The 27,601-nt window shown below is 45.2% G+C and overlaps 1 protein-coding gene across 12 annotated transcripts in view; it reads right to left on the bottom strand.

The window, feature by feature from the left end:
* Nucleotides 1-1,429: 1,429 nt before the first annotated feature.
* The window catches only part of ERC1 (ELKS/RAB6-interacting/CAST family member 1), a 535,420-nt gene continuing 509,248 nt past the window's right edge, over nt 1,430-27,601 (bottom strand). For 11 of the 12 annotated variants that reach the window (XM_055095228.2, XM_055095230.2, XM_055095233.2 and 8 more), the window contains one exon: nt 1,430-7,168. In XM_055095228.2, the coding sequence (XP_054951203.1) occupies nt 7,031-7,168 (138 nt within the window). In that variant the 3' untranslated portion in view covers nt 1,430-7,030. Of the gene's footprint in view, nt 7,169-26,378; nt 26,500-27,601 lie in introns of all 12 variants that reach the window. The other variant, XM_055095229.2, reaches the window with a different exon arrangement.

Here is a 27,601-nt window from a genome sequence, read left to right as displayed (position 1 = left end):
GCTAAATTTTTAATTTATTGTAGCGAGAGAGGTCTCACTATGTTGTCCAGGCTGGTCTCGAACTCCTCGCCTCAAGTGATCTTCCCACCTTGGCCTGCCAAAGTGTTGGGATTAAAGGTTTGAGCTAGAGCACCCAGTCCCTAAGTAGCTCCTAATCATTTTTGAGCCAGCCTGAGATATTCCACCTCAAAAATAAAGTACTAGTTATCTTCTCTCAGTTCCAAAAAAAAAAAAAATTAATGGATGGAATTCTTAAAAGTTTTCACATATTTTCTTTAAATCTATTGTCGGTGTCCACTTGCCTGCAACTGGGTACTGGTAGAATGCAGGGTGAATAAATAGTAAAAAAGATGAATGGGAAACCTTGGAAACAGCTGACCAGTGTAATCTGACAGCTTTCTGTGGACACATTTGCTTGTGGTTGTGATTTTATATTGTGCAGAATAATACATGCTCGGCTAGTAAAATTGTTCCTGCTTCATATGATGAAAGTACAAGCAACCTCAGCCCTGCGGCCGTGTCCACAGCGCCCTGTCTCCCGGGCACGCCTCCCCTGGCAGAGCTTCCCAACAGCTGCTGTGGCTACAGAGAGCGAGGCCAGGGTGGGACCTGGGCACTGGGAGGGCCGACCGGGAAGAACGAGTTTGGACTCTCTTGCTACAATTCCCAAGAGCCAACACCCAGCGTGTGGCAGAATTTATACGGGAGAGGGAAAGAATGCAGCAAGCTGGCTTGATTCCTTTCTCGGGTAGACACAGAAGTGTGGCTAAGCAGAAAAGTAATTCTCATAAAAGAAATTCCCCAGAATAATTTCTTATTGAGCATAAAGCCCAAGACAAATCCCAAAGCTGGAAATGACAGCCGCGTCCAAGCACGGGGTTTCTCGGCTTTTACTCTTGGCACGCACACTTTCTGTTGACCCAGCCTGCACGCCCCAGAGTCAGTGCATCAGAACGCGCCCTGCTGAAGCTTGAGTCCCAGTCCTGGGCAAAGCCCTCCCTTGGTGGCCGCCCTTCTGGCTCTTCCACCTTTGTACAACAGCAGCACCATCCCTCAGCGCTGGGCACCTACTCTAAGCTCTGGAACAGTGAGACCTGATACGGATAACCTGGCCCGGGGCTGAGGGTAGAAAGAAGGAAAAAGGGAACCGGGAATTGACTTTAAAAGCTGCAAACCCGGAGATCAGGCGGGAAGAGAAAGGAGGCTCACTCCTCCGAGGTCACAGCGGGCTGGGGGATGTGGCACCATGCCCGTCAGGGCTGTGTGGTGACTCTCACACCCACCGTAAATCCTGGGACCCCTGGCCCTCGGGCTGCCTGCCATTGGAGTTGGCCTCTTGGGCACTGCAGGCCTTGTCCATCTTTTCTAGCATTTGGGGACACACCTTGCCTGGATGATCAGCTGGGTGACACTCAAAGAAGGACACAGCACGGTTTTTAAATAACTTTATAATTTCCTGGTGGATTTAGTTTGTGAATAAAAAAGAAAAAATGAACAAAGTGTTTACAATAATTATCAAGGCAAAGTTGAATATAACACAATTTCTTTGTAATGTCATTATCCTGTCAGTAACACAACTCCAGCAGGAACACACACATACAGCTGAAGGCAGCGGGTGCATGTGCATCCCAGACACCACCATGGAGGCTGCTACTGTTACCAAAAGGAACTCAAGCTACAAGGGGGCAGGTGCTCCTCAGCTCCTCCACTAAAGTGCAACACTTCTCTTCTGACGCATCAGGGAGCAGTCACAGGCCCCACTGGATATCCTGCAGTGCCCGGCAGGTGCCCGGGCTAGTCCTGCGATGGGCCAGCAGGCCAGAGTGGGTGGTGCTGCCCTCAGGATGTGTAGCTGCAGTAGATGGATGCAATACTGGCGTGGTGTGGAATGAGGGGCTGGACCCAGAGGGCCTGCTTTGGCTGGGGTGGATTCTCTGGCTTCAGTAGGGTTCACTTCCTTTCCTGAAAGTGGCTTCTCTGGGGTCAAGAGAGAGCCTGGGCCTAGGAGATCTGGGGTCTAAAGAAGCTCAAAGGGAAAGAATTGAGGGCCCGAAGCCAGAAGGAACTGACATGGAGGACAGTCTGTTCCACCTGGATTGCAGGCTCCAGGCTGGCCAGTGCTCGCCCGTGCTGGGTGGTCACTGGAAGAGATAGCACCAAGTGGGCAGGAGAGGTCCTGTGGCCTGCCAGGCAGGGGCTTCAGGGTCAAGCCCAGGTTACCATGCAGTATTAGGCACACTGAGCTAGAACCCACGTCGGGTGAGGGTGGTTATGGGGTCACAAACTGTGAAACCTCTACCCAGAGGTCCTGAACATGTATAGGAAAATCCTGGCACAACTGCGAGGCTCTGAGCCCCAGATTCTCGTTCCTTTTGCTCGGCAGGTGTCTCTTGCCCAGGCAGGCACTACCCTAAGTGTGCTCCACGCTTCCTAAGCCGCCAGCCCAGGGCCACCTATGCCAGCCTGGGAGGAGGGGAGTGTGGCTGCCCCATAGCTTGAATTCCTTTATTAACAAGATATTGGTTTGCATTTTTAAAACACAGCTCTTTAATTTTTCATTTCTACAACTACGTTTTAATCTTTTAATAATCTCAACAACAGACACAATGTAAGTGCCCCAATTCTCTGAATCACACAGACAATATCGACAAGCAGAGAAAGAAGAGAGGAGGTGGGATGTGACAAAAACCCGCTCCCCCAAATCAATCCCTAAAACCACTTCTCCCCCAAGAGTCAGGAGAAGTACCTACAACAGGGCCACAGCACTTGCCAAACACATTGGAAAAAATCAGGAGACAGTTGGTTACATTTTTGACACTAAAAAGTCTGGAGACGGTTTTTGCTGAAGAGTAGGTGAAGACAGCCATTTTGTTCAGAAGGATTTCCCTGTAACGTATGTCTTTTCTTGCCTAATTCTTCCTTAATTTGCATGGGGGAAACTCCAGATCCTCTTTAAGACATTCCTTTGAGTGGTTCACGTCCCCTCCTGAGCAGCCCAGGGCTGGCAGTGATGGACGGGCGGCCTCACTCTGCGGAGGGCACCTGCTGCATTGCAGTCTCTTCTCAACCTTCCTCCTCAGTTCCGAACCCAGGCAGGTGAAGAGGCGGCCAGGAGCAGATGTTAAATTACTGGTATTTGCTGACACGGGGTCCGCTGGGCTTGAGAAATGCCATGTGGTGTCACACTCCACGCAGTGAGGTCTTCTCTGCTTGGCTCTTTCCTCAAAGACTCTGAGGGTCTTGACACCGGGCCTACACTCAAGTAACATGGTCAACAGGAGGGAGGGATGGTTCTGGGAGGAACAGGACTCTGGCAGCAAATCCAAATGCCAGTGGATGGGCGGCTCAGAAACATTTATATTTTGGGGTGACACATGATGGTTGCCTCACAACCCTGACCCTCAATAGTGGAGGGATTAGTTCAGCAGGTGGGTAAGACCGTGTCTGTGATGACTTCGCCTTCCTCTTCTCTCACTCTAGGGGTGGGTGAGCCCGCAAGTTCCTCATGGAAAACCAGACTTCAATGGACAGAATTCGAGGGGCAAGTCACAATGCCCTTCTTGACACTGAAGGCGGCCTTGGGTCCAGTCTGCTTTACAAGTTATTTCTAAAACCCAAGTGTGAGGAAGTCTGAGAGCCACAGGTAGATCTTTAGATTGTAAAGTGCAAGGACAAAGGTTAAAAGGTTAGAGCTGAGATGAATTTGGTGATTCCCATCCATATATATATATATATATATATTTTTAAATGGAGTCTCTGTCACCCAGGCTGGAGTGCAGTGACACGATCTCGGCTCACCGCAGCCTCTGCCTCCCAGGCTCAAGCGATTCTCCTGCCTCCCGAGTAGCTGGGATTACAGGCGTACGCCACCACACCTGGCTAATTTTGTATTTTTAGTAGAGTCGAGGTTTTTGCCATCTTGGCCAGGCTGGCCTCGAACTCCTGATCTCAGGTGATCCGCCTGCCTCAGCCTCCCAGAGTTCTGGGATTACAGGTGTGAGCCACTGTGGCCGGCCCCATCCATATTTCTTAAACATGTTAAAGCCCGTTCAAAATTTTTCCATTTCAAATGGTATCAAAGTCCTTGCAAATCTCAATTAAGATACCTCATCAATGATTCAATGAGTACCGGGGGTTAGAGGTATATGAAAAGATGAGAAGCTCACACTGTGCTTCTTCGGTTACAAAACCCCGTTGGGATCACACCCACTCTTCTTCTTGCCCTCTTTATGGTGACATTGATTTGGGGTGCAGATCTTTAGGTGCTAAAGGGCAACTAGACTTGCCGATGGAGGGGTTTGGGGAAAACTAAGGGCAACCTGCACGAGTTTTCAAGGCTATATAACTTCAGTAGCAGTTGTATGACCGTATGAAACCATGACCGCTAGGAGAGGGGCATGGAATGACAAGTCCTAGTGTGATGGGAGTGGGACATTTGGTTAAGTGTTGGTTCAATGATCTAGACTCAATGAGATACTCTGAAAGCTACAAACTGCATCCACTCTGCCCTACAGCACAAAGGCAGGCCATGTTTATTATTGAACTCTTAGCCAGTCTCCAGTGCCCAAGAACGGTCAAGAAGATTCCTTGCTGTTCATAGAGACCAGACAGATGATATCTGTCCCAGAAATTCTTCTTCTCAGACGCAGTGTCACAGAGGGCTTCCTTCCATCAGTTTTTCTGGAGGGTAAGTGATGGAGAATGCTGAGATGAAGAGGAGAGTCACACACCCAGTGGCTGAGAGTGGCAGGTGCTGCACCTGATGAGAAAGTCCACGTGGGTGGGATCTGGGGCACCTGCTTGGAGAGAGCAGCTGGCCAGTGCCCGTGCCAGACCACTTGTTTAGGCATGGCCTCGCCTGCTGTCTTGGTTCCACTGTGGCCCCGTGAAGGCTGTTATCACACCCCAGTTCTTTACGTTATGGTGGATAAAGCGAGATGCTAACACTCCTGCCTTTCAGTGCTGGGAGCTTTCTACATGGTTTACGGGCACTGCAATGAACAGAATTGAGGTAACTGACCACAAACGACCACCACTTACTATCTAACCCCTGCACCCCTCTCTGGCCAGCCTGGCTATCAGGAAGCATCTCAGTAAGAGGTTTATGAGCAGAGTCCATTTAACCTTCGATAAGAAACGCTCCACAGTTTCCTCTCACAGGGAGAGGGATTGTTTCACAGCAGGGAGTAGGGGGAGCTGGAAATCTGACCATGTCAGTTAATGGGACAGTCAAGGGCTGGTGGTGGGAAGTTCCTGGACTGATGGGGCTGTGCTGACTCTACAGACTTTAAATTCTCTGAGTAAGTGGGGAAGGAGAGGAGAAAATGCAAAACGAAAACATCGAGTCCAGCAACTCTTATCAGGAGATGTGAGTGTCTGCTGGGTTCTGGTGGTATTTGGGTTAAGTTCCTGCCTAATTATTTACGACTGCTGTTGTCTACGCTACGTCCTTAACAATGCCAATACCTTCATTGATTTGCAGTCTTGGGGTCAGCTTTCTGATTTGCAACATGAAGCTGGCTGAATTCCACGAGGTACATGCAGATGTCAGGAAATGGCCACCCACAAGTAGATACTCAGAGCCCCTCTAAGGGCAATAACAAACAGCAAAAATCCAGAATCATCAAATGGAATCCTACAGGCAAGCGGGTGACTGAGCCCCCCCAAACTCATGAATTCCATTAGGGAACTTTTCTAGAAAACACACCTTAAGATCGGGGAGGGGAAGGACATGCTATTTACTGCTTCAACTCCAGCAGGTATGTCTCACAGAATCCACTACATCTCTCCCTCACTGAGAAGTGGCCTTTTCAAGGATGGATGACTTGCACACAGTAGGCATTTCATAAATATTCTCTGAATGAAATAACCGAGGAAGGAATGTGTGTAGGAGGAAAAACCTTCATTTATGCTAGAAGAAGGTTCCAGGCAATGCACGAGGCTGAGGTTCAGAGAAGATGAGTCAAGGGCAAAGCTAGCAGGGTGAGTGAGGGATCACAACTTCAGCAGCCACTGGGCTGCAGGAGCTCAGGACACGGGTGCTGGGAAGGCAGGCAGCCTCTTGGAGGTGTTCGGGGGAAACCAGCCCAAGAGGAACGGGCATCTGTTACTGGGGCAAAGCTGCAGGCGGGGACAACAGGGTCTCTTATGTCAACTTTGTATGTTCTCTTTTTAATTTTTTGTAGAGACAGGGTCGCGCTATGTTGCCCTGGCTGGTGCTCTTTCAACCTCACATGTTCTTCAATTAGAGATATTTGATCTAACACCTCAGTATGATAACGTCAACAGTCTCAAACAGGAGAGACTGGTGGAGAACACCTCACACCATCTTCTTGTTAACTGGCCGAGGAACAGAGTGAGGAAGGCTGGGACAGACACGCAGGGCTGGGTGAAGACTCAGACCTTGGGAGAACGAGTGCTCCCAAGCCATCGTGAGGCCTGCTCACAGCTCCCCGGTACAAAGCATCTCATGTGGAAAGTAAGCAGAAGAGACAGTAAAAAGAAGAGTCGATTTTCTCTTCCCTTCCCCCCTTCTCTTTTTCTAATCTTTTTGAGATTCTTTTTTACCCTTTTAGGAGAAAGCACCTATTGTGATATTACAACACTCAGCTCTCTGGTCCATTGGAGGCATCCTCTCAGCCTGTTGAACTCCAAGTCCATTCCTGGTTTCATTCTCATGTCAGAGGACAGGAGGTGAGAGGCTCCTCTGCTCCATGGCTCTCTGTCAGGGCAGAGCCACCAGCTCCCACAGTTCTCCACTGCTGATGACCAGGTGGCAGTTCTTCAGAGAGATTCGACCTTTTATCTACCCTGGACATCAAGAAGGTTAGTGTAGAGACCACATCCAAAGCAGAAAGGCAGAGTAAGATGGCAGATGTAGAAACGGTGCTGGAATCACACTTCTTCAAGTGAGCAAGTTGGGATGAAGTTTGTAGTGTTTGGTGCCAAGAAGGTTCTGGGCACCTGTTCCTCGTAGTTCTCCTTTCTTGGCTCCTGGGTTGACTACCTCAGGCTTCCCCATAAAGCAGGGTCAAGAGGACTCTTCCAGGGCATTGACCACTTGCTCTAGGATGTCGGGACAATGGTCTGCTATCTGCTGAAGAATGGCGTTGGCAAACTCCTGCAGTTCTGCATTGTCCCGTTCACCTTTCTCTAACTCATCCTGAAGCTGAAAGGGAAAGGAGAGATGGATTTCAGATACAACAATCCCATTTGCACTGAGCTAAGAATTATTTTTCATCAATAAATGACAAAGACACTCTGTATGTGAAGTCTCTCTGCATCAAAATTAACCATAAGAAAAGTGTAAAAGCAAATATCAAATGCGTCTTCATGAAAGTGAGGCCCAAAAAGTGAGTCACTGGTTCTAGGCCGAAAGCTGGTCATTTTTGCAGAGCTGTGACTTCAGCCCTGGCCTCTCACTGTAAACAGAATGTTCTCTCCACCAAGTCACAGGCTCACGAACGTGCATGAGAGCAGGAGAGAGGGGCACGGTGATCTCAGAGAGGACCCTAACCTTGTGGAGCGACCCTCGCCCTAAGGGAACTCAGAATTTAAAGGACTTCGCCATTTGCCGTGTATCGCTTTCATCCGGTACATGAGCCTACCCACCTGAGGCCTGCTCATTTAGCTGAAGAGATGACTTTGAGAAACACAAGATAATCCCTTTGCTTAGAAGTAAGTATATTTCTAACTTCCTGTTGTTTTTAACAGCCTCTTTCACATTCCTTCAAGCATTTTAACCAACATTTATTGAGCGCTACTCTGTGCTGGGTGCTGAAAGCTGAAGGGATTTGGTCCTTGTCCTGAAGACCCATTTAGGTTAATGGAGACAAGCACGTAAACAGATAAACGACCACCCAGCAGAGTGAGGCCGCAGCTGAGGCTTGAGCATGTGCTGTGGCAGCCCTAAGAGTGTCTGCTCACCCTGAGGAGTCTGAGGAAATGCTACTAAAGAGGCATGGGGTCTGGATCTTCAGAGCTGACTAGAGTCCGTCTGGGAGACCAAAGACAAAGGAGGCTGAGCGCAGAAGAACAAAGGCTGATGCGTGGGGCTGGGACAGGCCTGGCCCAGATCTTGCGAAAAGGGAAGCCTCAGGATGGCAGGAATGTAAGGCACAGGGAGTGGGTGGAGAATGCCGGGAAATGGAGCTGAAAACACACGCGAGGGCCAGACGGAGCACGTGAAGTGAGGGCGTTCCAGTGTGATCTGCCTAGAAACCAAACCACAACCACAAAAAAGGAGTCCACGCAGTTTTAAATGGTACAGTGACATGAGCATCGCCACTTTCTCAGACTGAGCAGAAGGAAGAGTCCACCAAGGGCAGCTCCTGCTCCCAGCCCAGGTGGGGGTTAGGCAGGGCTGATGCAAGGGAGGGTCAGGGACGTGGAAAGGAACACACAGGTCTGAGCCTCTTCAAAAGGCAGGACTAAAAGGGAGAACTGGAGAATCATTTCTGACAATTCTAGCTGGGGATATTGGACAAATAAGACCAAGAACGAAGGAGACAGCAGGTTTTAGGAAAGAAAGGAGGAAAATTAAAAATGGAATATAAAGTCTAGTTAAGAATATAGGCTCTGGAGTTAGGCTGCCTGGGTTTCAAGGTCAGTTCTGCCAATCAGTTCATCTGACCTTGACTTGTCTGAGTCTCAGTTTCCTCATCTGTAAAATGAGGCAATAATAACCATGTCAGGCCAATGTTTTAAATTTTAATTTTTTGGAGAGATGGGAGTCTATATTGCCTATGCTTGTCTTGAACGCCCAGGCTCAAGTAATCCTGCCTCTGCCTCGGCCTCCCAAAGTGCTTACAGTCGTGAGCTCCTGTGCCCTACCTTATAGGGCTGTTTTAAGGATTTAATGAGATAGTCATATAAAGTGCTTGACAAATATTAGGTGTTCTGTTACTAAATGGGTAAGATCACCCAGCAAGAGCATACAGATTAAAAAGCAAAAAGGGAGCTGCGTACAGTGGTGCATGCCTGTAATCCCAGCTACTTGGGAGGCTGAGGGTGGGGGAATCGCTTGAGCCCAGGAGTTTGAGTCCAGCCTGGGCAAGGTAGTGAGACCCCATCTATCTATCTTTCTTTTCTTTTCTTTTTTTTTTTTTTTGAGACGTGAGTCTCGCTCTGTCACCCAGGCTGGAGTGCAGTGGCGTGATCTCAGCTCACTGCAACCTCCGCCTCCCAGGTTCGTGCCATTCTCCTGCCTCAGCCTTCCGAGTACCTGGGACTACAGGCGCCTGCTACCATGCCCGGCTAATTTTTTATATTTTTAGTAGAGACAGGGCTTCACCGTGTTAGCCAGAATGGTCTAGATCTCCTGACCTTGTGATCCGCCCGCCTCGGCCTCCCAAAGTGTTGGGATTACAGGCCTGAGTCACCGCGCCTGGCCTTTTTCTCTCTTTCCTTTCTTTTCTTTCCTTTCTTTCTCTCTCTCTCTTTCTTGTTTCTTTTCTTTCCTTCTTTTCTTCCTTCCTCCCTCCCTCCCTCCTTGCCTCCTACCCTTCTCCTCTCTCTCTCTTTCTATTAATTTGAGACAGGGTCCCCCTCTGTTGTCTGGGGGGAGTGCAATGGTTTGATCAGGCTCACTGTGGCCTCGACCTCCTGACCTCATGTGATCTTCCTGCTGCAGCCTCTTAAGTAGCTGGGATTACAGATGTGTACCACCATGCCTGGCTAATTTTTGTATTTCTCTTTTCTTTTTCTTTCTTTCTTTTTTTTTTTTTTTTAGAGGTGCGGTCTAACTATGTTGCCCAGGCTGGTCTTGAACTCCTGGCCTCAAGTGATCCTCCTGCCTCGGCCTCCTAAAATGTTGAGATTACAGGTGTGAGCCACCACACCCAGCTGAGATTCCATCTTAAAACAGGCAAAAAAAAAAAAAAAAAAAAAAAATCTAGATGCTTGGCACCATAAGACAGGGCAAGAAAAAGAAAAGAAAAGAAAGAATCTAGATGCTCTGAGTCAAGAATGAGCACAGTGCTTCTTAAATATATCAAAGAGTTAAGAATAGACCTAGCAATCTTCCTTCTGCTAAATGCTGACTAAAAGACCAGGACACTGAGGGGCCCGATTTAGATCATGCTGCCTTGGTGCACCCCAAACTCTGGCTGTGTCACATGAGTAAGAATCTCTTCAACGGGAAAAGCTAGGAGGCTGGGTACCTTGTAAATACAGCTGCAGAGAAAACAACCCAGGAATGCTGCTAAGTGAAAAGGCTACAAACCCTAAAGTCTCAGCAGAACTGACATCAACCAAGCTACAGAAAAGGTTATGGGGTGGTGTTGCTTCAGTAGCTTGATTCCAGCTGGATCCTTCCCAGGAATATTCCAGACAATTCTAGTTTATATTCTGAGCCAGGTAACTCTTCTTCAGTCTCTACAAGTCACTTATTTATTTCCCATGAAATAGTCTTTATTCTAATTGGGCTTCTGTTATGTTAAGTAGATAATCATGAAGTTACTGAAGGATATAACTTAGTTTAAGAACATTTTTTTCAGGAGTTTTCTGCAATTTAAAAAGTGCTTCACAGCCGGGAGTGATTTCACAGCCGGGTGCAGTGGCTCACGCCTGTAAACCCAGCACTTTGGGAGGCTGAGGTGGACGGATCCCTTGAGGCCAGGAGTTCAAAACCAGCCTGGCCAACACAGCAAAACCCCGTCTCTACTAAAAATACAAAAAATAGCTGGGCATGCTGGCACATGCCTGTAGTCCCAGCTACTCAGGAGGCTGAGGCAGGAGAACTGCATGAACCTGGGAGGCGGAGGTTGCAATGAGCCGAGATCGTGCCACTGTACTCCAGCCTGGGCGACAGAGCAAGACTCTATCTCAAAAATAAAATAAAATAAAAAGTGCTTCACAAATATTGTGAAAACTTTCGAAAATAAAGAAAAAAAAAACAAGAAAAAAATCACCTAGAATATTACCATCATCTAGAGATAACCACTGCTATATATTTTATCATGCATTACTTGAGGCTTTACGTATGTGTGTATTTGTGTGTATAACACATTTCCAAACAAATCCTAAAGGTTCTTTTTGGAATTTGATAATGGATTCTAACATTTATCCTGAAGTATAAATATAGAGAAGAGTCAAGAAAATATTTTAAAGAAAGAAGAGTGATGTTAAGACTTGCTTTACCAAACAAAACATGCCTTAAAAGTACAATAATTAGAAGAGTGTTGAGTTGATACCATTAAATGACTGGGATTTAGGATATGACCAGGAAGCATATGAAGTCAATGAACTGTACGGGGTCAACTAGGCCCATTTATGGTTGTATTCTTGCTTATACCATACAGCAACATAAATTCCAAACTGGTTAAAGAAGTATATTTAAAACCTATGCTGTGAAAACACTGAAAGTAAATTTAAGAGCATATTTTTTATAATCTTGGGATGGGAGACAGAAAAGTATTTTTAGCTTTATTTTGGAGAGGAGGGTAAGTGCTTTTAAATTCAGAAGTCATAAAGGAATAAAAGGGTAAGTTGGACTATTTAGAAATTTAAAATGTCTGTATAGAGACAGAAGAGCTATAAATTTAATTAAAGTACAAATGACGGCTTGAAAGACATAATAAACACAAAACAAAAAGACAAAGGATTGACATTACTGTATTATGAAGTGGTACCATAAGCCTAAAAACCTATTAACCTAATAGAAAAACAGGCAGAGAATATGAACAAAAAACTCACAGAAGAAATACAAATGGCTAACAAACACAAAAATAATACCCAACTTCACTAATAATTAAATATGGCCAGATGCAGTGGCTCACGCCTGTAATCCCAGCACTTTAGGAGGCCAAGGTGGGCAGATCACAAGGTCAGGAGTTCAAGACCAGCCTGGCCAATATGGTGAAACTCTGTCTCTACTAAAAATACAAAAACTAGCCAGGCGTGGTGGCGGGCGCCTATAATCCCAGCTACTTGGGTGGCTGAGGCAGAAGAATTGCTTGAATCCAGGAGGTGGAGGTTGCAGTGGGCTAAGATCACGCCACTGCATTCCAGCCTGGGTGACAAAGTGAGACTCTGTCTCAAAAAAAAAAAAAAAAAAAAAAAAAAGAAATATAAACTTGACCAGGTTTGGGGACTCACACCTGTAATCCCAGCACTTTGGGAGGCTGAGACAGGCAGATCACTTGAGCCTAGGAGTTCAAGACCAGCCTGGGCAACACAGCGAGACCCCATCTCTACAAAAAATTAAAATAAAAAAATTAGTCAGGTGTGGTTGTGCGTGCCTCTAGTTCTAGCCGCTCTGGAAGCTAAGGTGGGAGGAACTGTTGAGCCCAGGAGGTTGAGGCTGCAATGAGCTATGCGACTGTATTGCTGCACTCTAGCCTGCGCAACACAGCGAGACCCTGTCTCAAAAAAAGAAAAACAAGACCCAGCACGGTGGCTCACGCCTGTAATCCCAGCACTTTGGGAGGCTGAGGCGGCAGGCGCATCACGAGGTCAAGAGTTCGAGACCAGCCTGACTAGCATGGTGAAACCCCATCTCTACTAAAAAAAATACAAAAAAATTAGCCGGGCATGGTGGCGTGCACCTGTAGTCCCAGCTACTCAGGAGGCTGAGGCAGGAGAATTGCTTGAGCCCGGGAGGCGGAGCTTACAGTGAGCCGAGATCACGCCACTGCACTCCAGCCTGGGCAACAGAGCAAGACTCCATCTCAAAAAAAAAAAAAAAAGGAAAAGAAAAACTCAAAACAAACAAACGAACAAGAAATATAAACTACAGAGTTGGCTAGGGCATGGGAAGTGGGAACAGCAGAGCAGCGACCTGTGGGACAATTGTAGGGAGGTGAGCAATTTGCTCTCATCAGCCAAATGTAATTGTATATGTCCTTTGACCAAATAATTCTACTTTTAGAGTATGTTCAACAGAAACACCAGTAAGAAACTGAAGAATGTATGTACAAGTATGTTTACTAAGGCAATTTGTAGGAACAAAGAATTTTTTTTTTTTTTTGAGACAGAGTCTCGCTCTGTCACCAGGCTGGAGTGCAGTGGTGCGATCTCGGCTCACTGCAAGCTCCACATCCCAGGTTCACACCATCCTCCTGACTCAGCCTCCCGAGTAGCTGGGACTACAGGTGCCCGCTACCACGCTCGGCTAATTTTTTGTATTTTTAGTAGAGATGGGGTTTCACCATGTTAGCCAGGAAGGTCTTGATCTCCTGACCTTGTGATCCGCCCGCCTCAGCCTCCCAGAGTGCTGGGATTACAGGCGTGAGCTACCACGCCCGGCTGGAATAAAGATTTTTTAAAGACCTCATTGAAGCTGGGCGCAGCGGCTCACGCCTATAATCCCAGCACTTTGGGAGGCCGAGGCAGGCGGATCACGTGAGGTCAGGAGTTTGAGGCCAGCCTGGCCAAAATGGTGAAACCCCGTCTCTACTAAAAATACAAAAAAAATCGGTCACACGTGGTGGTGAGTGCCTGTAGTTCCCAGGTACTCGGGAGGCTAAGGCACAAGAAAAGCTTGAACCCCAGAGGCGGAGGTTGCAGTAAGGCGAGATCACGCCACTGCACTCCAGCCTGGGTGACAGAGCAAGACTTCTCCAAAAAAAAAAAAAAAAAAAGCTCTTAGTGGATGGAAGGAGTTTTGATTTTACTTTTACTTTACATACTTCTGTACTGTTTATAGCACAAGCAACATCAATTTTGCAATAAGAAATATACCAAAATATATAACATAAATACCTTTTAAAACTGTATATACTTTTACAGGCATAATTCTGATACTCTACGACCTTAAGGAGGGAAAAATTGAAGTGTATAAAATATCCACTCAAAAAGTATTAACCAACTGGCCAATAAAAAGGAACGAAGTTCTGACACGTGACATTATGTAAAGCTACACTATGTAAAGTATATAAAAACATTACGTTAAATGAAAGAAGCCGGTCTCAACAGACCACGTCTTGTATGATTCTATTCTTTTTTTATTTTTGAGACAGGGTCTCATTCTGTTGCTCAGGCTGGAGTGCAGTGTCAGGATCTCAGCTCACTGCACCCTCCACCTCCCAGACTCAAGTGATCCTCCTGCCTTAGCCTCCCAAGTAGCTAGGACTATATGCACATGCCCCTACACCTGGCTAATTTTTGTATTTTTTTGTAGAGATGGGGTTTTGCCATGTTGCCCAGGCTGGTCTCGAACTCCTGGGCTCAAGCGATCTGCCCACCTTGGTCTCCCAAAGTGCTGGGATTACAGGCGTGAGCCACCATGCCCAGCCTGATTCCATTCTTGATGAAATTCCAGAGTAGCCAAATCCAGAGTTGGGAAGTAGGAGTAGCAGCTGCTTGGGACTGGGGTAGGATGGGGTGATTGGCAGTGACTAATAGGTGGGGGCCTCCCTTTGGGGTGACAAAAATGTTCAAAAATTGACTATGGTGATGGCTGCACAACTCTGAGAACGCTAAATCTACTGAATTATGTACTTGCAATGGGTGAGTTGTATGTATGTAAATTATATCGCAGTAAAACTATAAAAAAATTGGCCAGGCGCAGTGGCTCACGCCTGTAATCCCAGAACTTTGGGAGGCCAAGGCAGGTGGATCACTTGAGATCAGGAGTTTGAGACCAGCCTACCCAACATGGTGAAACCCCGTCTATCAAAAATACAAAAAAATTAGCCGGGCGTGGTGGCAGGTGCCTGTAATCCCAGCTACTCAGGAGGCTGAGGAGGAGAATCACTTGGACCCAGGAGGTGGGTGTTGCAGTGAGCTGAGATCGCGCCAGTGCACTCCAGCCTGGGAGACAAGAGCGAAACTCCATCTCAAACAAACAAAAAAAACACAAACAAAAAAACTCTTCAAAAAATTGACTGAGTGCTCTATGCAAAACACTGTGTAGTAACTGCCACAAATAGGTAGAGATAAAATGCTACTGCCTTCAGTAGTTTGGACAGAAAGGAAGGCAGGGTTGGGGGGGCGGGTATTTTCTTGACAGCAGGGGACAGAAAATGGTCAGTTCAAATGGAAACACAGTATGAGGTGAGGCACAAAGGAGGAAAGGCACTGGGCTGCTCACTGCAATTCTGGAGCACAGGAATCGCCGGATCTTGATGGAAGCGATTCCAGCTCTTCAAGAGAGACAAAGGCCCCCGGGCTGGCCAGACACGGGCATCACTCCTCAGCAGACCCCCATTCCATTACACAGTTTCAGCGAGGCCACACCTAAGGGCACTGTGTTCCGTTTCAGACACCTCATTACCAGAAAAATGGAGACAAACTGGAGTAAGTTCAAAGAAAAATGGCAGCAGGACTAAGAAGCTGAAAGAATCATTTTATGGGCAGGATTAGAAAAACTAAACATGGAGACCCGAACTAAGTAAAAACAAAGGGCAGGGAAATGTGATTGTTACCTACACATGCCAGGAGGGTGTAAACAAGAAGGGGGACAGTGATTTAGCGCTGGAGGAGGAAGTGTAACAAGAAATGGTGGAATAAGATTAAGGAGAAAAAAAAACCAGAGGCAGACTACAAGGCTACGCTTTTTCCAGGGTCTAATGTGTGCTACGCCTGGGAAAAGGTGTTTAAAAATAGAGGGAATCACAGAATCGAAAAGTTTAGAGAAGGAAGTGTTCCTTCACTCGCTGGAGTTGCTTTCCATCTGGTAGGCCCTTCTCTGTTCTCCAGGGATTAGGCATGGTTCACATTTTATCTGAAAGCAGTATTACATGTGGGCACAGCTGAGCAGGGACAGATTTCATTGGCGCTTGATCCATTCTATTTTTTCTTGGCTTGAAAGAATCTCAAGGATCAACTTCTCTTGTGTAACCGTGATTACTTTTAAAATGCGATTTTTATTTTGTTGACTTTGATTGTAAAGCTTTAGTCATTCTGAAGTCAAAGGAGTACAGGCATGTGTTGTTAAAACTTTTAGATTGCTTAGGAAAGAGAGGCGATGTGAAGAAAGCAAACTAAAAACTTAGATCAATGTGTTATACAGCACAGGTGCGAAAACACAACCTGAAATGGATTAGTACCTCCTTATACTAAAATACGGCGGCGCCCCCTTGTCCATGGTTTCCCTTTCCACGGTTTCAATTACCGTCAGTCAACTGCGATCTGGAAATATTAAATGGAAAATTCCAGAAATAAACAATTCATAAGTTTTACAGTGCATGCTGTTCTGAGTATTGTTATAACTGTCCTATTTTATTATTAATCTCTTACTGTGCCTAATTTATAAACTAGACTTTATCTCAGGTATATATGTATAGAAGAAAACAGCATCTATAGGCTTCAGTACCATCCACAGTTTCAGCATCCACTGGGGAGCTTGCAACAGACCGCCCAGAGTAAGGGGGACGTCTGGGGGCGTCTGCATTTCTTTACCATGAGCATCACATGAAAAAAGGCAGTTTTTCCATGGCTTTGGGATGCAATGGATTCTGTGGATAAGTTGGGAAAGATGTATTTTAGTGTCTGAAACTTCCCCTAACAGGTATTACTCGAGATATTCTTGCTCTCTTCAACCCCCTGCCCGCTACCCACACCCCCTCCCACACCTGCTTATCTTCCTCACCTCCTCTTCAAGGCCGGCCCCTTTAGGCTTAAAACCAGAAAAGAATTTCCCAAAGAGTACAAATTAAATTGTGACTTAATGAAAGTGCTCATTACATTCTAGTTACAATGAATTGATTCCTTCTTTCCCCTTCCATTTATTGCCTTGTTAAGACTACAAATCCAAACCCAGTAATGTAAGGAGGAGTAATCCAATGAGATTTTCCATTTCCCATTCTCCATTTTCTAATACTGGCAAGTAATCCCACCACTGAAACTATTACAGTGAAAAATACTGGCTTCTTGGTTACTTTCTTAGAAACACCATAATTACGGGCAGCACTGAAGTTTACCCAATCAGCTCCCTAGATGTGCAGATGCCATCTTCTGTGTGTGTGCTGAAAACCTTGTATCTAAAAACAAACAATAACAAAACATCGAAAAACACTTCCAGAGTAAACCGATTTTCACTAAACTGCAAAACAAGTTTGCTCCCATGAATTCTGCCAGCCCTTTCTATAACTTAAGCACGAAGTCTCGTATCTCAGCACCTTAGTTTCCTCTATATACAGCATTTCTACTACAACATATTCCTCAAGCCTCCTGGGCACTGCAATATTTTATTTTTTTTAAAAAAAAAAAAAGCCCCTTTCCACCAAACCTTACTTTAACTAAGATACTCTGGAGGAAAGGACTGTTGGAATGACACATGTACAAGTATACACCTTCGGTAGAGAAAATGGAACATGCTTTGTTAAAATAACATGTGCTGTATTCCAGGGGCTTAGAGGTGTGGATGAGGACAGGCGTGAGGGCAGCAGGGCTTGCTGCTGCTCTCAGTGCACGGGGCACGGCTCACGACAGCTCCGTGCTGTTGACTACATGGGCACCCGGGGAGTCTGGATCCGTCCTGCCTCAGAGTGACCCCACCTGGCTTCTCCAGGCGAGCAGGGTTCCACACGCCTCAGGAGCACCCACACTCCTGAGCTAACTCTCCATGTCTCTGTCCCTTCAGTGAACTCTGTTTCCAACCCCTCCCTTGGTTTTTCACTATGGCTTCTGAGGGCACTGAATCCTGCCCGTCCTGAAAAGACTTTTGGAATCTGCATCTCACAAGCTAGTAGCAACTTTTCTCTTCCTGTAACCAAATTTCTCAAAAGAATAGTCTACATGTGTTACCTGCATTTCTGAGTTCTCTCCTTAATAACTGAGAATTTAGTTTCTGCTATTTCACTGAAATTGCCCTCTCGAAAGATTACAGAAGCCTCTATATTGAAACCATAAAATATTTGGAGAAGTTAAAATGTCTTAAATGGAGGAATAAACATGATTAAGGATTGGAAGCCTCATTTCTGTAAAGGTGTGAATTCTGCCTCAACTAATCTATACAGTCGATGCAAGCCATATCAAAACTGGCAGGTGTGTATGTGAATAGACAAGCTGATTCCAAAGAGTAAGTGGAAATGCAGAGAGCCCAGAACAGCCAAGACGGCCGCCAAGAACAAAGCTATACAAATGCTCCTCTCTGGAAGAAGGCTGTCACTGCAAGGCGGCAGCAATGCACACACATAGCACTGGCACGAGAGCAGACACACAGACCAATGGGACGAAAAGAGAACACGGAAAAACCCTACACGTATATGGCCACTTGACTGTGCATTGGGAAAAGATGGTCTTTCTGATAAATGGTGGGGCTATATGCAAAACACATTTGGATTTCTATCTCATGCCATTAACAAAAATCAATTCATGATGAATACATATATAAATGTGAAGGGTAAACCAATAAAGCATTTACAAGAAAATGTAAGAGACCATCTTTAGGGAATGTAAAGATTTCTTAAACAGAACACAAAAAGCAATAATCACAAAAAGAAAAAATTGATAAACTGGATCTACATTAAAATTAAGGATTTCTGTCTCTCTCTTTCTCTCTTTTTTTTTTTATTGAGACAGAGTCTCACTCTGTCGCTCAGGATGGAGTGCAGTGGCGCGATCTTGGCTCACTGCAAGCTCCACATCCCGGGTTCATACCATCCTCCTGCCTCAGCCGAGTAGCTGGGACTACAGGCACACGCCACCACGCCCGGCTAATTTTTTGTATTTTTAGTAGAGAAGGGGTTTCACCGTGTTAGCCAGGATGGTCTCGATCTCCTGACCTCGTGATCCGCCCGCCTCGGCCTCCCAAAGTGCTGGGATTACAGGCGTAAGCCACCGCGCCCGGCCGGATTTCTGTCTCTTAAAAGACACCATTAAGAGAGTGAAAGGGCAGTCCACAGGAGAAGATACATATCTGATGTATGCATATCCATAATATATAAAGAACTCCTATAAAGCAGTAACAACAGTTAATAATGAAAAATAGGCAAGACACTTGAATGACCACAAGAGTATACTGAAATGGTTAACAGACATATAAAAAGGTGGATAACTCATTAGTCATCAGGAAAATACAAGTTAAAATCACAAGGAGATACCACTAAATGACCACCAGAATGGCTAAAATTTAAAAAGACAGACAATATCAAGTGCTGACAAGGACGTGGAACCACTTGGCCTCTCCTACACTCCCGGTGGGAGTGTAAATGGCCATAACCACTTTAGAAAAACATCTGGCAGTATCTACTAAAGTTGAATGCCAAGCTGAACAAGTGGACTTGTAGGTACATGTAAATTCACCTGAAGACACTGATAAGAGTATTAAAACCTGGGAACAACCCAAATGTCCATACTGAATGATAAATAGACGATAAACAATTTGTGGCACATTCATACAATGGAATATCATAGAGCAATGAGAATGAATGAACTATATGTGTAACAAAACAGATACAATTCGTAAACATGATGTTGAATGACAGAATCCAGACACAATAGAGTATGGTATGATTCCAGGCATAGGAAGTTTAAAAACAGGCAGAACTAATCTGTGGTGTTTGAGGTCAGGTTATCCTTGGAGGATGAGGAGTGACTGGAAGGAGGATGACAAGGGGCTTCGGCACTGGTAACATTCTGCTGCTTGTTCCAAGAATTTGCTATATGAGTGTGTAATTCAGCTATACACATAGGATTTGTTTACTTTTCTGCATGCAAGTTATAATTTCAAAACTTCAGAAAAAAACCCATCAAGGACCCCCAAGGATTATCTAACTGTACGATCCAATCTGACCCTGAAAACATCTGCTAGGCTGTCTGCCCTAGAGGCCCCCAACACCCACATGTTTCTGGCTCTCCTCCGCCTGCCCCAACATTTCTTCCCTGCCCTGGTGTTGTTCTTCTTTCTGCTCAGTCTCACACGTGCAGGGGTTTCCTGAGGTCTAAGGAGACTGTCCACTGTTCTCTCTTAGATCCTCTGCTTAGCGAAACGTGTTTACCTTTAGCTTTAAAAGGGGGGAGGGTGATAATAACAGCAACTAAGTTACTGGGCATTTATTATGGGCCAAGTATTATTCTAAGTGCTTTAGAGATTAACACATTTAATCCACTTTCTTTCAAATTTATTTCTTTTGAGGTAGGTGTTCTTTAAAATTTTTTTTTAATCACAGAAAATATCACATGTATAATAACTAGCATAATAACTCTTCTATGCCCATCATCTAAACGTAACCATTATGAAGGTGGATCTACACAATTATAACTCTAGCTTCTTTTTCTACTGAGTTTCAGACTCACATCTTTCCAGTGCCTGATAAACATCTCTTGGTGAATGTTCCCTTTACACATCAAATCATACTGTTCATACTATTTACTGAATTGTTCTTTTCACCCAATAATTAAACAGCTTTTCATGTGATAAAATATTCTTCTAAAATAATTTATAATGGGCTGCATTGTAATCCATTTTATTAATATATTGTAATTTATTTAACTCCAATAGACATTTAGTTTGTTCTCGTTTTCATTACTATAAATATTAATGTATTATATTTTCCCATACATAAATCTTTGCATGTCTATGATTTTCTACTTAAAATTCCCGAGTCAAAGGGTATAGACCTGTGTAAAGCTTTTGACAAGTAACCAGACCATTCTAGAATAGCTGTACTGATATTCAGCCCATAAGCAAGAAATAAGGGTGCCATTTTCCCACTCTCTGAACATACTGGGGACTCCAACAAACCAACCAATCCCAACCTTCCCAGTATGACAGCACTGTTTTCATTTGTAGTTTTCCCATCTGTAGTGAAGCCAAAAACTGGGGTAAAACATTAAAAAATATATATTTATTGGCCACTTCTTCTGTGAGTTTCCTATTAATGCTCTTTCCAGATCATGTTTCTTCTAATTTAGTTTTTTCTTTCTTTTTTTTCTTTTGAAGAGAGTCTTGCTCTGTTGCCCAGGCTGGAGTTCAGTGGAGTGATCACAGCTCACTGTAACCTCTAACTCCTGGCCTCAAGTGATCCTCCTGCATCAGCTTCCCAAGTAGCTAGGACTACAGGAGAGCGCCACCACGCCTGGCTAAGTTTTTTTTTTTTTTTGAGATGGAGCTTGCTCTGTCGCCCTGGCTGGAGTGTAGTGGCGTGATCTCAGCTCATTGCAATCTCTGCCTCCCGGGTTCATGCCATTCTCTTGCCTCAGCCTCCTGAGTAGCTGGGACCACAGGTGGCCCCAGGCTAATTTTTAAAATATTTTTAGTAGAGACGGGGTTTCACTGTGTTAGCCAGTATGGTCTCAATGTCCTGACCGTGTGATCCGCCCACCTCGGCCTCCCAAAGTGCTGGGATTACAGGCATGAGCCACCTTGCCCAGCCTTTTTTTTTTTTTTTTTAAAGAGATGAAGTCTCACTATGTTGCCCAGGCTGCTCTTCAATTCCTGGCCTTAAGCAATCCTCCCACTTCAGCCTCCCATAATGTTGAAATTACAGGTGTGAGCCACCACATCTAGCCTAGTTTTTTCATTTCCGATATCCTTGTTAACAATCCTAATTCAAGCTCTCATGTTCTACCATCTTGCAATAGCTTCACAACTACTTCAACCCTGGTGTAAGAGTAATCTTTCTAAAATAGGCTGGAACAGTTCCCTCCTCCTCTTCCAACATCTTAAATGATTTCCTTCCTACAAAATAAACGACTAAGCTTTTTGGCATGGGAGCTACTGCTCCAATTTCATCTCCTGGTACATACCTGCCATTCCCTGTCTTTGCTTTTCCTTTTCTCTCATTCTAGAATGTGGACAATCTCACTTGCTACACATCTTTCTTCTCTATCTTTCTTATCCTTCACGGTTGAGCCCCTTTTCTCTGGAATGCCATCCCTGGTTAGAAGTGTAAACTGCTACAGTATTCATTTTGTCCCCTTTCAATAGCTGGTTTTATGTTTAATTCCCCAACTGTTCTTCAAGCTCCTTGGTGAATTCTTTTTTGTATACCAATATTGCCTCATAACAAAAGGCCTGCACGTAGCAGACAATCTGAAAATGGTGAATGAAATAAAGGAATAGATACTAATTCTGGGGAAAGGCCTCGATAATGTTCTGAAGAGCTATTTAAGTTCAAATTTGAAGCATGTGCAAACCAAAACAATCTGATGATACAGGCCCTTTGGTAGACAGCAGGGCACATAAACTATACAGTGTAGCACCCCACTGTGTATAGTTCTTAAGGGATGGAATACGGGACAAGTATAGGTACGAAGGTGGCCTCTGGCAGAAATTCTCTGGCTTTTGTGTGCTGAATGTTATTAAAATGCGTTCTGTTCTTAGTAGCTGTTCCAGCCCTCCCTGAACTCAGAATAGTAATATGATTTCTAGAGGGACTTGAGCCAAGAATCACAAATGCAAGAGCAACTCAATCTGAATGCTCAAAGCAACACAGGCTGGAAGCGTATGCAGCAGAGGGAAGGGGAGAATGCCTCACCCTACCACTGCGCAGGGAAGAAACGGACAGAGGAAGCTCAGCAGAGCGGGAACATTTCAGAGATGAGGCTCTCCAAGCACATGGCAGACAAAAGCATGCTTACGACTGGCTACAGGGAAAACCACTCAGGCCCCCTTCCCTCTTTGAGTGTTAGGATAACTGCCAGAGAACAAGCTGACAGTCCAAAGAATAAGGAATGCGAGGGGGCTGAATGGAGAAAGACAAGCAGAGCTGAGGGGTGGGCTGCTTGATTCAGGGAGACTGTCCCAAACATTTACCGCTCAGCACAAGTCATGATTTTAGAACAGAAGCGACATTTTCTCTCTAGTAAAGATGTTAGAGAGAGCTACCAGAACTCCGTGAAATAAATTTGTAAAACAGAAAATACAGTTAAAAGTTCTGTGGACTTGGCCTGATTTCAAGGTAAACAACTCTATTCATAGTCACAAAGCATGAGGTGAAAGGGAGCAAGTATTGATGGGTATAAAGAAGGGACGGTTACAAGAGGGGTCAGTGAATGAACTCCTCTGTGGTTGGCAGCGACTCAGATTAATTCCTTTCTGCAGATGGTTTGGTGGAGGGCAGGAAATTATTCAGAAATGCCTAGTTTGGTTTAAGCAGACAAGAATCTAAACTTGAGGTTCTAACAGCTAAGTCCCAGGATGTGTCACAGGCCATGAGGTCTGAGCTGTAATCTGGCATGATGTTCGGAGCCTTTTGGAGCTGACAGATCAAGTGGAAATGGTGCTCGTCCTGGCCAGGTCTGGCCCACAAGCCCCTAACTTGAATCTGCAGGCTTCTTAGGAGATACGAAGACATAAAATAACTTCCTAGTTTGGAATTTCACACAACTGGAATAAATGGAAATGTATTTTGCCGTAAGAGCATCTATTGAATAAGACATAAAACTTACACAGTCAGAGGGATCTGGAATCCCTCTAACCCTCTGCAATCCCTCTAAACCTCAATCTTTTTTGCCCAGGCATCTATTTTTCTACAGGCATCTGGTCACTTTTTGACTCTACAGAATCCCTTTAGCACTTAGTACCAGGGAAAACTAAAATTGCTCTTGAAGAATTTATCCTATGGTTATTTCCCACTCATTAAAGTTAACTCCAAAGTCCTCTTTCCTTTCAAGTCTGCACTTGCAGAGACTGTGCAAGTGGGCCGGAAGTGGTAATGGCTGTGAGGCTGCTGTGGGGACTTCTCCTTCTCCCTCACTGTCCTTTTTTTTTTTTTTTTTTGAGATAGAGTCTCACTCTGTCCCCCAGGCTGGAGTGCGGTGGCGAGATCACAGCTCACTGCAGCCTGGAACTCCTGGGCTCAAGTGATCTTCCTGTCTTAGACCGCTGAGTAGCTGGGACTACGGGTGCGCACCATCACACCCAGCTCCCCTTCCTACTTTGTGATGAACTCCTTTGCCAGGCAATGTATGAATTTGTTTTTACAGGATGGAAAGGCTGTTGCTTAGACCAAAAGTAAGTAAGATGTTACTGCTCTCCCATAACTAACTTTGAACAAAATGGCATAATAAAAACGAGAGTTTGGGCCAGGCGCAGTGGCTCACACCTGTAATCCCAGCACTTTGGGAGGCCAAGGTGGGTGGATCACGAGGTCAGGAGTTCAAGACCAGCCTGATCAACATGGTGAAACCCCGTCTCTACTTAAAAAAATACAAAAATTAGCTGGGCATGGTGGTGCGTGCCTGTAATCCTAGCTACTCAGGAAGCTGAGGCAGGAGAACTGCTTGAACCCAGGAGGCGGAGGTTGCAGTGAGCTGAGATCGCACCACTGCACTCCAGCCTGGGCAACAGAGTGAGACTCCTTCTCAGAAAAACAAACAAAAAACAACAAGAGTTTGGCTCCATTCGGGTCTGTCTATCCAAAGTCAAAATTCCACTGCTTAACAATTTGATAGTTCACAGTCATCTCCTCCAGATTCAAGTGGTGATATAAAGGGACTTCCTCCTTTCTTTCCCTCATGATAGAAGATGAGATTCCCTGGATGGGAGGGAAACTCAAGTATGTAATTACTTTCTTGTATTATCAACAACACTTTATGCCTGGCATGTAATAAGTGTTCATTAAATATTTATTGAGTGAATGCTAGTCATATGCCTTAGGGTAGCTAGATTTATCTTCCTTCCTTCCTTTCTCCCTCCCTCCTTCCCTTCCTTCCTTTTTTCCTTTCCTTTCTCCCTTCCTTCCTTTTCTCTTCTCTTTTTTTTTTTTTTTCTTTTGAGACAGGGTTGCACTCTGTTGCCCAGGCTGGAGTGCAGTGGTGTGATCACGGCTCACTGCAATCTCTACCTCCTGGGCTCAAGTGATTCTCTCACCTCAGCTTCCCGAGTGGCTGGGACTACAGTGACATGACAGCACACCCCACTAATTTTAAAATTTTTTTGTAGAGAGGAGGTCTCACTATGTTGCCTAGACTGGTCTTGAACTCCTGGCCTCGAGCAATCCTCCCACCTTGGCTTCCCAAAGTGCTGGGATTATAGTGGGGAGCCACTGTGCTTGGCCTAGATTTTTTAATGTTAGGTCATCACATATTTCTACCATTCATTTTCAAAGGTTAAAAACAAAACAAAAACAAATCAAGAGCTTCTCTGCTTCCCAGCTATGGCACTGAAAACTCTGCAACTGCACTGGCAGCCCCCAGCCCTAAAAGAAATAAAACAGTTAAGATTTCTAGTGAATCTATATAAAAACATAAATTATCGTTTAGTTTTCCACCCTGTCCCCTATCCCCGACCTGCAGCTCAGGCAAATACCCAACAATGGAACAACGAGACCTACAAATGCTATACCCAAAACAGGCCAATTCTGAAATTTAGACTCATCAGCCCGGAAGGGAGCTACAAGAACTACTAGTCCCATTCTCTAACCTTACAAGTAAGACAGCTGAGGTCTCAACAGGTACAGGGCCAGGTACACAGGTTAGACTGATAGATCTATCTGTTGTAGGAAAACTTAATATGTATCTATCACGCCTGGCCAGTGGTTAGAGGATCAGGCTCTACTGCATCCAGGTGCACAAGCTCTCCATGGAGAAAAAGAGGAAGTCTCCCCTACCTGAGAGGAAAGCTTTACAAGGAATCTGGTCTTGTTAGCTGTCAGACCTCTTCCAGCTGTCACCACTCACAGTTGTTTATTATTCTTTGCAAGGTTAGAGTCAACCATTATTTTGTGAAAGTCAACAACTGAGAGACCAAGTAACCCCAGCAAAGGTGGACAAATGAATTGGGGTCAGTGGCAATCTACAGGACCAAGAAACACGTGTTGCTAACACCTGTCGCTCCAAATTAACCTCCTCGTGCATAGCAGGAGCTGGAACCACGCACTACAATAGATACAACAATTCAGTTTTAAACCGTTATCTGGACAAAAACCAGAACAAATGTTTGCTTTCTGATGATTATATTTTGTATTTGCAGATGTCACCAACATACTCATATCTTAATTTCTAACTTACTTATGTCTAGACACTTCTAAAATTCTGGCTGTCTTCCTGCCTAAAGCATTCTTCCCTAGCTGAGATAATTTCAGTTTTTTCTACGTGATAGTCTGTGCCTACAGCAACTTTCCAGATTATCCTCTTTCCTGAAAAGTTATACCTCTCTAATTTTTTAGAGAAAGGGTCTCGCTGTGTTGCTCAGGTGGGTCTTGAACTCTTGGCCTTAAACGATCCTCCTGCCTCAGCCTCCTGAGCAGCTGGGACTACGGGTGTGTGCCACCATGCTCAGCAGGTTTTATCTTGATGTGGGTGTTATACCTTTTCTGAACAAGCTGGGAAGGGAGCTGAATAGAACGGGAGTTTGGCAAGAGAACAGAAAATATGACTATAAGAGACAAAAATGAGAATTAAAAAAATAAAACTCAACAGGAGATTTACATTGGTCTGATGAGCCTCTATGCACTAAGAAAACAGGGGACCACCTCTTCTACAGAAATGTCCCCGGAACACCAAAGGAACTGTGACGTGGTATCCCACTCAAAGAACAAGCCAGTTACCCTTCTGTGTGGAATGCTTGGATGAAGTACAGTCCTGAAGCAAGAGATGGACGGATGGACTCTGGAAGTCTTTATCAGGCCAAAGATTTGCAGATGCAGGCTTGAGAAAGTGTGGAGTATTCTAAACAAAGAAGCAGATTTCCCAGTGAGGCAGATTTTTAATCCGGTTGTCTAAGCTGATTTGGTAATATCTCACATTACTTCTTACAAATCTATTAACTGAAGTGAACAGAGACGTTCAAATTAAGGGCTCGTCATTATAAAAATGGAGAAAAATTTCCCTCCTTACCAAAGGGACCCATCAGAGCAGCAGCAGGGCTCTGGGAATCGCAGACACAGCCAGGTTAGCTAGTCCGCCTAGCGTATTTGGTTTGGCTCTTAGAAATGAAAAGTGTCAAAAGGGAGAAGATGAAGAAAACAAACAAACAAACAAAAAAAAACCCCAAACCCAAACAACTAATAAGAAACCTAATGCTGAAACTGTCAGGGTGGTAAGAACAAGGCTTTGTTGCAGTTGAGATTTAAGTGCTAAACCAGCACAAAGCCTGATCCACGTCCAGGCAATCTCTCAGGCCAGGCGGGAAGAGAGAAGGAAGTTTCCCCCCAGCCACAGTGGCACGTGCTCAATGCACCCTCTACGTCCAGGGCTGCACTCTGCTATTTCCAGTGCGTGGTATCTGATTCTAGGGCCACTGTGACAGGGAGAAACTGGAATGGCGCCCACAGAGAGCTATGGATCTTGCTGAATTTTCTTTTTTTTAGTATAAATCTGATACATTCTCTGGGTGGTATCTCCTGACTCCCTGGTGAGATGACGAAATGACCCTTTGATGTGATACAAACTCCTGGCCCAGTAACTCACAAGGGCCATGGAAGGGGTTCCATGGCTGCCAGAGCTCTAGGGTCCTGTGGGCTGCTCTGAGTGACCCCGGGGCATACCTGCCCAGTTCATGGCACACCACAGGGACATGGCAAGTTGTGTCTGACTTGGCTGGCATTGAGGAGGATGGGGGTGGGGTGGGGCCTGGAGTTGCATGTTACTAGTTTTGGATTGCTAAAGGGAAAACAGTACTTTATGTGATTTGAAAGCTCTTGGGGAAGGTTGGGGTTGAAAGAAAAATATTCCCACAGCCCCCTAAAGCTCAGAGAATTTTGTTGTGTGTTTACTTAGGTGAAGAGGTGTGAGAATGAGGGACTCCCGGGACGTTTCCAGTCCAGTCTGG

This window comes from Pan paniscus, chromosome 10 (genome assembly GCF_029289425.2).
Source record: "Pan paniscus chromosome 10, NHGRI_mPanPan1-v2.0_pri, whole genome shotgun sequence".
NCBI lineage: Eukaryota > Metazoa > Chordata > Mammalia > Primates > Hominidae > Pan > Pan paniscus.
This window is presented reverse-complemented; position numbering and strand designations above follow the sequence as displayed.